Source organism: Rhinatrema bivittatum, chromosome 2 (assembly GCF_901001135.1).
Source record: "Rhinatrema bivittatum chromosome 2, aRhiBiv1.1, whole genome shotgun sequence".
NCBI lineage: Eukaryota > Metazoa > Chordata > Amphibia > Gymnophiona > Rhinatrematidae > Rhinatrema > Rhinatrema bivittatum.
In genome coordinates this window covers 452,668,556-452,682,087 of record NC_042616.1, presented here as the reverse complement: position 1 = coordinate 452,682,087, position 13,532 = coordinate 452,668,556, and the positions used below count along the sequence as shown (strand labels likewise).

General features: G+C 45.4%; 1 protein-coding gene across 1 annotated transcript; it reads left to right on the top strand.

Annotated features, from left to right (window-relative positions):
• The first annotated feature begins 1,080 nt into the window (after positions 1-1,080).
• LOC115086167 (cytoglobin-1-like) lies at positions 1,081-13,328 on the top strand. Its single transcript, XM_029592667.1, has 3 exons — positions 1,081-1,175; positions 7,395-7,626; positions 13,198-13,328. Exons 1-3 carry the CDS (start codon positions 1,081-1,083, stop codon positions 13,324-13,326), a joined length of 456 nt encoding a protein of 151 aa, XP_029448527.1. The 3' UTR covers positions 13,327-13,328.
• Positions 13,329-13,532: the final 204 nt, after the last annotated feature.

Below are 13,532 nucleotides of genomic sequence, written 5' to 3'. Positions count from 1 at the left end.
GCCCGGGGGCGTGGCCGCGCCCTCCGTACCCGCCCCCAGGTCGCGGCCCGGCGCGCAGCAGGCCCGCTGGCGCGCGGGGATTTACGTCTCCCTCCGGGAGGCGTAAATCCCCCGACAAAGGTAAGGGGGGGGGTGTAGACAGGGCCGGGCGGGTGGGTTAGGTAGGGGAAGGGAGGGGAAGGTGAGGGGAGGGCAAAGGAAAGTTCCCTCCAAGGCCGCTCCGATTTCGGAGCGGCCTTGGAGGGAACGGGGGGAGGCAGCGCGGCTCGGCGCGCGCAGGCTATACAAAATCGATAGCCTTGCGCGCGCCGATCCAGGATTTTAGTGGATACGCGCGGCTCCGCGCGTATCTACTAAAATCCAGCGTACTTTTGCTTGAGTCTGATGCGCAAGCAAAAGTAGGCTGATCGCGCTTCTTTTAAAATCTACCCCACAGCGTGTCAAAAATTAGAGGGAACATTGCCTCCATCCATCTGCAATACAAAGGTGACACTACAAAATGTTCCACTTGCTTCTTGTTATCTACAGCATACAGATTAAATTATATAACTGTATACTGAGATTTAAAAAGAAAACAAAACCTGGTCTTCTCAAGTTTTCCAAAACTTGTACTATTTATATAGTGCTAAGATATGTAGTGCTGTTCAAGATAAGTGCAGAAATGACAGCAGGGGGCAAAAGAAATGATTCATGCTCGAAACAGAGGTACATTAAGTAAAGAAGAATCCTGACCTAAAAAGCATGTGTAAATTATTGCTGAAGATAATTACCCTGAGAAATAAATTAATAAACTCATTACTGTAGTCACTTCACTCTGTGGCGCACCCTCACGCCTGAACAAGTCACGGGATGTAGCATCCCAAGAGTTAATGCCTCCTTCTTCCCGATTAGCCGTGATTATCCTGGAAAAATGTGACTGGCATTTCAGTGGAAAACAAAGACTTCCTTGCTATGCTCCTAAATCCCTGGGGCTATATAGGAAGCTACCTGGCTCAGCACAAGAGCAGAAAGCAGCTTCTAAGCACCCCAGCTGGAGTGGCTCAGCTGAACTCACCACGAGCAGTGTCAGTGCGCCACACCATGGCTCTCTCTGATGTGGACGTGCAGAGCGCGCGCGGTGCATGGGCCAAGCTCTATACCAACATGGAGGAGAACGGGACCCGCGTTCTGGTCAGGTGAGCCTACGGCCCTAACATCTGCTTAGCATTAATACCTTCTGGTTTATTTTTGTCAGAACGGGTTGATCTCAGTCCAGGTTTTCTCCCCATTGCATCCACAAAGTTTCAGTCCTGCTCAAGGCCGGTGCTAGCCTTTTTGCTATCCTGTGCAAACAATTATTCTGCTGACTGCCCTCCCCCTCCCCCCCCCCCCCTTCCTCCTTTTCATTTAGTCCTCTGTCTCGGGCCCACCAAAAAAAGCCCAGCTCCTTCCAGCAACTTAAACTTTAAAAACTGTCACCCTCCCCACCTCTGGGTCTTCACCCCCTCCCCCGGAACCTATGGCCAGTGCAAGAGTATTAAGTGCCCTAGGGCCTAGACAAACCTTACAGCCTTGCATCCCACCCCCACCCTCTCCATGCACAGTTAAGAATTATGCATTTATAATAACAGATTTTACATGAAAAAGAATATTCAAAGTACAGCCTTCTGAGGTAAAAAAAAATATCACAAGTATATTATATTTACATGCACTGCTACGGTACCAACCAGAAAACCCTACAAAGAAAGACATTTAAAATGCCATATGGCATTAGGACTACAATAACACGTGTTGGGTGTGGGCTTGACCCTCAGATAGCCATGAGTAAATTACAATTAAAATATAATAAGCCTCCCATACCAAAACAGCACTAACTGCCAACACAGGCAGACCCTCACCAAATACAGAAAAAAGAAAGCATAAAGTATAAATAGAAACATGCAGACAAAAGTTGAATTGGAATCCCCAAGTCAGACTCTGTATGTAGTGCAACGATTGAAAAACAAAACTATCACCAATCCTCAGCCATTAAACAATAAAATCAAGAAATATAATAAATTCATAAATCATAATAGTATAAACATACTCATAAAAATAAGTTTTCAAAACAGTTGATAAATGGAAGATTGAATAATTAAAAACTCATAAAAAATGTGTTTTAAATTTCCCAAATACAATAAAATATTTCAAAATAGCAGACACAAAGAATATCCAAAAATTAAAACTAATAACTAATAAGGATAAATATTCATACTCTCCATACCTGGGAATTTTTATTTCCGGTCACCCTGGGATTGCCGTAGATTAGAAGGAGAGAGATGTACAAGCTTTCTCCTTCCTCTCTCATAAATATAGATATATATCTATACAAACAACACATACACACATATACATACATTTACATACGTTCTCTCTCATGCACACACTCCCTTTCACACACACACACACACACTAGGGATGTGAATCGTGTGATCGATCGTCTTAATGATCGCTTTTGGCTAGGGGGGGGAAATCTGATCGTCATGGTTTTTTTGGTTAAAAAATCGTTTTATCGGGGGGGGGGGGAGGGCGGGAAAACCGGCACACCAAAACAACCCTAAAACCCACCCCGACCCTTTAAAACAAATCCCCCACCCTCCCAAAATGTTTTAAATTACCTGGGGTCCAGTGGGGGGGTCCCGGTGAGATCTCCCGCTCTCGGGCCACGGCTGCGTTAATAGAAATGGCGCCGGTGGCCCTTTGCCATTACCATGTGACAGGGCAAAGGTAGCGCTGGCGCCATTTTGGTTCTTGGCACCCGACGTCACGAGTGCAGGAGATCGCTCCCGGACCCTCGCTGGACCCCCAGGGACTTTTGGCCAGCTTGGGGGGGCCTCCTGACCCCCACAAGACTTGTCAAAAGTCCAGCGGGGGTCCGGGAGCGACCTCCTGCATGCGGGCCGTATTGCCAATCTTCAAAATGGCGCCGGCGCTACCTTTGCCCTCACTATGTCATACGGGCGACGTCGCCCAGACATTCTCCCCCTCCCCCCCCCCATACACACATACAGGATTTGAAGCACTACACATGGTCTATTTCCTTGCATAGTGTAAGCAGCAGCTGCAGCCATTTCCTTGCATCACTACAGTAACAGGAGGCTCCCTTTCTCTCTCTCTCATTTGTGGGAAGACATTTTTTTCACCCGTGCGGGCTGCAGCTGCTCCCATTCTTCTCTTTAGCCGCGGAGGTCCTGCTCCCGATCCTCTCTTCAGCCGTGCGGGCCTCGCTGCAGTTGCTCCCGGTCTTCTTTTTCAGCCTTTCTTCCGGCTGCAGCCCTGCAGGCCCCCTCTCCCAGCCCCACATGGCTGGCTGTCGCGGTCCCGCCAGTTTCTCTTCGGGCCGCAGCAGCCCCCTCTTCTTCTCTTTGTCCAGGAAGTTTAAAAAAAAATAATCACCCGACGGGACTGACTGTCCCACCGGGGGAAGCCCGATCCCCTGATGCTCAGACACATCCATACATCCTCTCTCTCACATACTACAGACATGCTGACACACACATGCTCCCTCTCCACACACATGCTCAGACACACACACACACACCCTTGGCTCTCTCACACACACATGCTCAGACACACACACACACACCCTTGGCTCTCTCACACACACATGCTCAGACACACACATGAAGAGAAGTGGCAAGCCTGGACTCCCACCCATTCAGAGAACACCCCTATGCTTGGATACCTCAACCTTTCCTGATATAATCTGGATAATTTATGGCTCAAAAAGAACTACTTAGACTCTTACTCCATCATCCCTAGAGCTTGGTCTCTTCACCTGTCTTAATGCTCCCTTTCACACACATATACTCAGACACACACACACAAGCACATGCTCACACACACTCAGCCAAATACACACACAGGTTCCCTCCTGCTCGTATACATATCGGCTCACTCTCACACACACACACACACCAAAGACTCTTTCAGCAGCCACGGGCCCTCCTCTTCTTCACTTCTGCCACGGGGCAGGTTGGGAATCGTTTCGTGGCTTTTTTTTTTCCTTTTGCCTGCTTGGCAGGTTGGGAGCGCCGGGCGGCCCTGCAGCTCCTTCCTCTCAGCTGCGTGGCAGGTTGGGAAGCGCTGGGTGGCAGCGGCCTCTTCCTGATCTTGGCCTCCTGGTGGATAGGGGGTCCAGTGGTGGTGGCATCGGCTGCATTATCTTCATCTTGGGGCTGACTGTGGCCTCCAGGGCACCGCCCCGTGCAAGTGCATGGCTTGCATAGTGGATTGTGCTGGACCTGGTCCTGCTTTTCTTAGGGAACTTAGAACCAGAAGTCCATTCATGCACTGGGCTAAAACCCAAACTGGAAAAGCCTGTCTTTAGAAAGTGCAGCCAACTGGCAGTCTGCTTAATTTTCAGAGATCATCTCTTTTTCTATGAGTAGGCCTCACCTTCAGTGCTAGACACAGAGTGACCCTGTAGCTCCATGTCAAAAGGGACAGACTGAGCTAGTCCTGGTTTTACCTCCAATACATCTATGGATATCTTCATAAGGAGCTGAAACTACAAGTCCCTGGATGCACTGGGAGTAAATCCAGGGCTGGCTCAGCCTATCCTTTTTGACGTGAAGCTGTTTTATTCTCATCTAGACACCACAGCTTGTGAGGAGCCACTAACTGTGGTCAGCTGGTTAGCCAATACTACACCAAGTCTTAAGCAGGATCAGTGGAACCAATGTAGATATGCAAAATGATAAAAGCTTTGAGTGGCTCTCATGGGCATTCCATTTGTCTGTCTTTTTTTTTTTTTTTTTTTTGCTAAAGTCCCAAATTCCACTAAGATTCCTCTGCTGTAGTCACAGGGAAGCCTGCAAGAATGATTTTTTTTTTATAAAATCTCTTTGTATCCACCAAAAAGGTCTGGTAAGAGGTTGTCACTTGCCCTGGAGGTTATTCTGAAGGGAGGATAATCGCATTCTCCCTTGTTGCGGGGCTGCCTAAAAGCCCCTCCTGCCCTGGTTGCTCTTAAGCCTCACAGTACAGTGCAGGGTTCTTCCCCTGGACCAGAACAGAATCAGTACCAGACAAGCTTCACTTTCTTTAGCTTATCAAATCTTTGCAGTTTTTTGATTTGGAAAATTGGTGCACGCTTGGCTTTCTCCCTGCAGTTTTGCATTGGGTTGACAATAATACTGGGCCTTTAAGAAACTCTTTTTGAAATCTGTCGAGCAGCTCCTCTGGGGCTAGGTGTGTTGTCAAGAACGTGACACCACATTCCAAGGTGACCCAAGCTGTAATGAGCAAAAAACAATCTCATCTGAAAAAAGCTTAGGTATCCACATGCTACTATAACAGAGTGTTAAAGCTGCAGTGCATGCCAGTGGGTCAATTCTTTACATTACTGTAGCTTAAATCAGGGCTGCTTTTCAGGGGTGGTGACTGGGGCCGGGGCCAGTGCGAGGGTCGTAGATGCCCTAGGCAAACCTTCAGTCTTGCACCACCAGGTTGGTCCAGCTTAATGCAGCCCTTACAGGAGAAAAAAAAAAAAAAGATTAGCCACCCCCGATTTAGGGGCCCGATGCAATACAGTGCGCTCAGCTGAGCGTACTGTTTAACCAGCATTTGGATGGGGGTTGAATAGGTGCTAATGAATCCCCTAATGCAATAAGAGGATTAGCGCCTATTCAACGCACGTCCAATGCGGAGTGATCTAATAGCGCTAATCACATGCAAATACATGAGATTGAGGCTATTAGTATTCTCTCCAGATGCAAAAAAAAAAAAAAAAAAAAAGTGTGTCTAGGACGCACATCTAGCACTCAGCAATTAATACCTGCCTGGAGCAGGTGATAATTGCTGAGCGCTCCTTAAACCAGTACAGAAAAGCTGAAAAAAACTGCTTTTCTGTACTGCCTCCTACTTAATATCATTGCAATATTAAGTAGGAGGAAAAGCAAACTTAAATAAAGTTAAACAACAGAAAGAAAAAAAAACAACTGGCAGTCGGGTGCAGGAAACAGATGCTTGAATGACAAGCTGTGTGACGTTTAGGAAAACAGATGCCAATAAACTCGGTTTTCCTAACTGGCGGACCGCCGACGCTGATCGGGTTCGCATTAGCAAGGAGGTGCTAGGGGCTCGCAAGCAATCCTAGCGCCTCCTTACTAACGCGACCCCTTAATTTAAACATTGCATGATGCCCCCCTTGGGGGCACCTGGGGCGCGTTAAGAAAGCGGGCGCTGACCGTTCAGCGCCCACTTTCTACCCACATTTATTGCATCGGCCCCTCAAGGCGTACCCTATGATGCTGCATCCTCCCCTCATTTCTAGAACATATAATAGCAACTTCTCTTTCTTATATACAAATATTTAGTTGTCTTCCCAAAATCTGCTCAGTGGTGGTGGTGGTGGTGATGTCCAAACGAATACCACGCAGTTATGACCTGGTTATTTTGCTTGCTGCCGTCATCACGTAACTTCAACTGAAATGCCTTATATGTGCAGACTCACCTCCAGGTCCGCACCAGTCTGCTGGTGGTAGGTGATTGCAAAAGGAAACTGGAAGCAAAGATTCTCAAAGCTCTCCAATATTAAGTGCATATTAATGTATGCAACATTTAAAATTATTTTTACAAATTTTGTTATACTGAAGTAATTCAATACAAAATCAGTAGTACAATGTAATAACAAGGCATCCATGAAAAAATCACAAGCCCAATTGTAGGGCAGTCAGGCCCCTTTATAATTTGCAAACTGGAAAAAGATGACCTCAAGCTTGTTTTAGCATTGCTCCCTGCAAAATAGTATCCCCCAATTAACACACAACTTCAGTTTTTTTGTTAATATATGTAATTCTTGAGGAGCGTTTTCCCAGGCTCCACTGGCACTCACGTCAATATGTGCAGAAGGCTTAAAATTTTCTACCGTGGGCTTTGGTATTTTAGTCTGGTAAAAACTAGAAAATCAGACTGCACTTGCTGCAGATATCTTTGGCTTAAAGAATATTTTTCATCCAAATTAGCAAGCCTTGCCCTGTGAGCTTCATCTTGTTGGGAGTAATTGTCAAAGCCATTTACATGTGTAGATGGCTGATACACAATCGGCCGGGCCGGGCAGCGCTCTGTGCACGAAACCTAGCACTTTGTCTCAAACTGAACAGAGACATTCCGTATGGAGTCGGCACTTATGTGCATACGTTCCGATTTTTAAAAAGGTACGTGCATAACCTCCGAAGAGGAAGTATAATTTTATGTCAGTGAATATTCGCATACACCTGGCCACTTATCAAGAATTTTCAAAGCAAATTTATATGCCCCGGTTCACTTTGCAGGGAATTATAAAGTTACCCAAAACATAGTCCTAGCAAATACCATTATCTTCAGTCTGTTTCCAAGAACTGAAGCACCACCTTCTCTGTCTCTTCTCACAGAATGTTCACCGAATACCCCGACACCAAGTCCTACTTCAGTCACTTCAAGGGTATTGGGTCAGCCGCCGAAATGGAGCAGTCTGCTCAGGTCAGAGGTCATGGCAAGAAGGTCTTCAGTGCCCTCAATGATATGATCCAGTGCCTGGACAACACCGATGCCTTTTCAGGGATGGTAAATCCCCTGGGAAAGAAGCATGCTACCCAACTCAAAGTGGACCCAAAATACTTCAGGGTGAGCCTACCAAGCTTTTCTGGCTTTCTCAATGTGTCTGGCACATAGCTACTCTCAGTTTTGTAAAACAGTGTGGTGAGCTGGAATAGGGATTCCAGAAACTATTATGAATGTTAAAAATAATTTGGATTTAGGAAGCCTCTTTCATGCAAAAAGGGATCAAATCACTTCACAAACAGTTAAGCAGCCATCTCTGGGTAGATGCCGAGCAGATGATTTTATATGCTTAGGTCCGGCCTGATATCCCAGAAAGCTGAGAAGCATTGAGTCTGATAGTGTCTGTGCGCTCTCATTTTTTCCATGTTTGTGGTTTATTTTGATTATTTGAAATTAAATAAACAGTACAAATGGAAAAAAAAAACCCCAAACCCCTGAATCCTCCCACCAAAAAACAAACAAACCCCCAGCACCTCAAAAATTAAAAATTCAATGCCTGTTCCTAGCTACCTATGTGTCTCTTCCCCATTGCTTAAAATCCACATGGGGCAGGAATGATCTCCGATCTTTCTTGCCCCACTGCCCCACTTGCCCCACTGGATCAGTATTTTCAAAAGGTGCTGGCTGAACCTCAGGCCGGTGCCATTTAGTTGTTCAGATATTTAGTTGTGTGTCTATACAACAAAATGGTGCCAGCAGGTGCCATTTTAAAATACTGACCTGGAGGAGCAGGAGCAACATTTGGACTTTAAAGATAAACGAAGGAGTAAGAAGCATGTGGGAGAGCGACAAGTCCAGGGAATCTTACTTTTTTTTAAATTTTGGTGGCAGGGGCAAGGAGCAATGGAAGGCCCAGGCTAATGGCTGCTCAGTGAGGAAAACAAAAGGAAAAAAATGAAGGACATAAAATTATGCAGAGAAGTTAAATCTCAAGCGGATTGTGATAAATTGCAGGAGGACCTTGTGAGGCTGGAAGATTGGGCATCCAAATGGCAGAAGAAATTTAATGTGGATAAGTGTAAGGTGATGCATATAGGGAAAAATAACCCATGCTGTAGTTACACGATGTTAGGCTCCATATTAGGAATTACCACCTAGGAAGAAGATCTAGGCATCACAGTGGCACAGTGGCACAGTGTGCTGTGGTGATCAAAAAAGCAAACAATGTTAGGAATAGCAAATAAAAAAATGGATGTCATAATGCCTCTGTACCGCTCCATGATGAGACCACACCTTGAATACTGTGTGCAATTCCGGTTGCTGCATCTCAAAAAAGATATAGTTGCACTGGAGAAGGTACAGAGAAGGGAGACCAAAATGATAAAGGGAATGGAACGGATCCCCTGTGAGGAAAGGCTGAAGAGGTTAGGATGTTCGGTTTGGAGAAGAGACGACTGAGGGTGGATATGATAGAAGTCTACAAAATCAGGAAAGGACTTGAACAGGTTAATGCAAATCAGTTATTTACTCTCTCAGATAATAGAAGATCTAGGGGGCACTCCATGAAGTTAGCAAATAGCTCATTTAAAACAAATCGAAGAAAATTCTTTTTCACTCTGCACATAGTTAAGCTCTGGAATTCATTGCCAGAGGATGTGGTTATGGCAGTTAATGTAACAGGGTTTACAAAAGGTTTGGATGACTTCCTAGAGGAAAAATCCATAAACTGCTATTAATCAATAAGGAATAGTAGCTTGAGATCTATTTAATGTTTGGGTACTTGCCAGGTTCTTGTGGCCTGGTTTGCCCTCTGTTGGAAACAGGATACTGGGCTTGATGGAACCTTGGTCTGACCCAGTATGGCAATTTCTTATGTTCTTCTTTTGTTGTGTATTCCAAACGAAAGGAAACAAAACAGAACATTTTGTAAAAATTTCCTTATTTTTTTTTCCACAAAGAAAAGCCCATCCCTAGAGTCTGACTTATCCAGGGTTTTCCCCTATTACAGTTGGGTAAACAGAGACTCAGGTCACTAATGTTACTTGTTCAATGTCATATATAGCCAGATTAGAATTAAAATCTATGACGTCAATATTCCAAAAAATTTGTCTGGCTAAGTCTTAAACTTAGTCAATAAGCTTGGGATTTAAATATGTCCTCCCACTGACCAATCCAGATTTAGCTAGCTAAGTCATTATCTAGTGCAGTTCGAGGGCATTTGGGGCAGAGCTATGTTATTTGGCTAACTTAGGTGATATTTAGTTATCTGGTCTTAAAGAAGTCCTAAAGTTAGCTGGATAACTTAGGGCCAGATTTTAAGACATATGCGTGGGCATAGATTTGTGCGCACAGATCTACACCTGATTTTATAACATGCGCGCAGCTGCGCGCATGTTATAAAATCCAGGGTCGGCGTGCGCAAGGGGGTGCACACTTGTGCACCCCCTTGCGCACGCCGAGCCCTAGGGGAGCCCCAATGTCTTTCCTTGTTCCCTCCGAGGCCGCTCCGAAATCGGAGCGGCCTCGGAGGGAACTTTCCTTCCGCCCCCCCACCTTCCACTCCCTTCCACTACCTAACCCGCCCCCCAGCCCTACCTAACCCCCCCTAACCTTTATTATTTAAGCTGTGCCTGCCTCCAGGCAGGCATAGGTTGCATGCGCCGGCCGAGCAGGCCTTTGGAGGCTTCTGGCTACGCCCTCATCCCACCCCGGACTGCCCACGCCCCTTTTTTCAAGCCCCGGGACATACGCGTATCTTGGGGCCAAGCCTATGCAAAATAGGCTTGGCGCACGTAACCCCCCTGCGAGCGTAAATCCAGCCGGATTTACGTGCACAGGGCTTTTAAAATCTGCCCCTTAGTACTTAACCGGCTATACTCAGAATATAGCTGGTTAAGTATATATATTAAAAAAAAATCTTCTGGGCCTTCATGCTCAATCCTACCAGCCCCCCATCCCCCACTATAATTCAAGGTTCTGTTGGCTAATGCCCGATCCCTCTCCCAACCTTCCTGACTCCAAAATTAAAAAGAAAGATGCAGATCATACCGACCCTAGGCCACACACCTCCATGAAATAACATGCATAGTAAAAAGGTAAATGTCAGCAGAAAAAGAGCCAAATAGTCCATCCAGTCTGCCCAGCAAGCTTTTTTCCCCTTCTTTATTTCTTCTTAGGGTTGTTCTTACTCTGTGCAGGTTACTGTAGTCAACATGGGTTACCCTTTTCTTTGTCTCCATCATTTACCCATTAGGATTCTCCATCATTTCTTTGACTCCATCATTACCCATTAGGATTCTGTTTGCTTATCCCATGCCTTTTTGAATTCCATTACTGTCCTTGTCCTCACTACCTCTCTTGCGAGGGCATTCCGTGCACCAACCTTTCCATGAAGAAATACTTCCTGGCATTGATCCTGGCTCAACTCCCTTGGAGCTTCATATTATGACCCCTAGTTCTACAGTTTTATTTCCATCAAAAAAGGTTTGATTCATGTGCGTAATACCTTTCAGGTATTTAAAAGTCTGTATCATATTACCCGTCTCTCCTCTCCTCCAGTGTAAACATATTTAGATCCTTCAGCCCCTTCTGGTACAGACCCCACGTCATTTTGATTGCCTTTCTCTGGACTGCTTCGATCTTGTCTCTATCCATTTTAAGGTACAGTCTTCAGAACTGAATACAGTACTCCAGGTGAGACTTCACCAACAACCTGTACAGGGGCATTATCATCTTCTTTTTCTTACTGGTTATTCCTCTCTTTATTCAGCCCAGCATCCCTCTGGCCTTAATCACCATATTGTCACATTGTTTCGCTGTCTTTAGATCATAAGACTATCACCCTGAGGTCTCTCCCAGTCCATGTACATCAGACTTTCACCCATCACATACATCTCTTTTGGATTTCTGCATCCCAGATGCACGACTCTGTACTTCTTGGCACTGAATCCAAGTTGCCAAATCTTCAACCCATGCCTCACGTCTTCTTAGATTGCTTTTAATTTTCTCTACTACTTCCGGCATGTCTACTCTGTTACAGACATCCACAAGTTATTGAACAGAACTGGTCCCAGAACTTATTAATTGTACATAATGCACCTAATCATATATAGTTTGTAATTATACATAGTTTCTCCCAGGAGATTAGATGGGATCCAATTGTACTATATGTTTACTCTTTGCCTGGTTTATTAATATATGCTTGTTCTTTCTGAATTGATTGTAAAGCCTGTTGCTAAATTATTGTTCATTGTAAACCGAGGTGATGTTTGAAACGTTCTGTGGTATATAAAAAACCTTTAAATAAATAAGTAAAATAAATAAACTGATCCCTGAGGCACTCCACTTATTACTCTTCCCTCTTCAGAGTAGGTTCCATTTATGACTAGTCCCTGTCTCCTGTCAGTCAACCAATTTCTAATCTATTCTATTACCATGAGACCCATTCTCAGGCTTTTTAGTTTGGTCTTGAGCCTCCTATGTGGGACCGTATCAAAAGCTTTGCTGAAATCCAGATAAATCACATCAAGTCCCCTTCTTTGATCTAATTCTCTATTCAGCCAATCAAAAAGGTCAATCTGATTTGTCTGACATCATCTTCCTCTGATAAAACCATGTTGTCTCAGATCGTGCAGCCCACTGCAGGGCAAATAGCTCACTATCCTTTCCTTCAGAAGCTTCTCCCATTAGTTTTCCCACCACTGAGATACGGCTAACCAGCCTGTAATTTCCAGGCTCTTCCCTGCTACCATTCACTGAACATCCTCCTGTCCCCCACCCCCCTTTGCTTGTAACCACAACTACTACCCCCCCCCCCCCCCCATCCTCCAAACCCCAGTCGGAAGCACTGTCTTATCTGCTCCCTGCCACTTCTCGGACAGCAACTCTGATTGCCTACACTAACAACCTTGGAAGTGACCAGGAGTGGTTGAGACAGCGTTTTGCTCCTGGTTAGGGTTTAGGGAATCCAGGAGAGTCCAGAGGGTACACTTGAGGTTGTGGATAGGTGGGGTAGAGGACAGAACAGGGGCTTAGTGAATATGTATGTCATTTCATGGAGAGAGAGGGGGGGGGGGTCATCTAGCTTTGGTTTGCTTTGATTCTTTTTTTTCTTTTAAATTTTGTTTGTTATGAGGGTTGGGAGGGGGATCAGGTGCTAGCCCACAGTACCTTTAAGTATTTTGGCAGGGTCAGGGGGCTGGGGATCAGACCTCAAGGCACAGAAAGGTTTATTTTATTGTTTAATTTTTAGGTGCTTGGCTATATTTCGAATAGAGCCAGTAGGGATAAACTTATCCAGGTAAACATACTTGGATACTTTTAATTATATCCGGTTAGGTTTAAACTTATCCTGCTAAAGTTACCCGGTTAAGCTTTAGGAGAGTGTATTCAGGAGGGAACTCGTCTCACTAAATATCCGTGACACGGGAGCTGACTGCCTTTAGCCAGATAACTTGTCCACCCGCCGGCTTCTGAATAGAGACCTGCCTGACATCTGCCCCAAGCTCGGACTGGTAGACTACTGCCCCTTCTTCATATGTTTCACAACAAAATTCAGCCCTCCTCCAGCATCCACTTTTTTTTTTTTTTTTTTACCTTGAGGGAATCCCATCATTTGTGTGTGATATCATGACACCACACAGCATCACGTCGTGCAATCTTAACCCTGCATGTCCCTCTCTGCCTCTCCTGCAGGTAATCTGTGACATCATCTCACAACTGATAGAGGAGCAGTGTGGCAGGGATGGCCGTGCAGCCTTTGAGAAGGTGACCACCATCCTGTGCACCCAGCTGAACAGTGCTTACAAAGAAGTGGGCTGGTGAGATGGGCCCCCCTCCCCCTCGCTGTCTTGATCCAGCGGACAGATCTCACCAACTTCTGACAAAAAAAAAAAGTGGGAAAATCGTCCCGAGCCAGAGAGAATGATTCCAGCGTAGATTTGGTTTCCCTTCTCTCAATGGAGCATACAAGCCCCCTTTAGCCATGTGAATAAGTAGCTAGGAATAAATAAAATCCAGTGAATCAAACA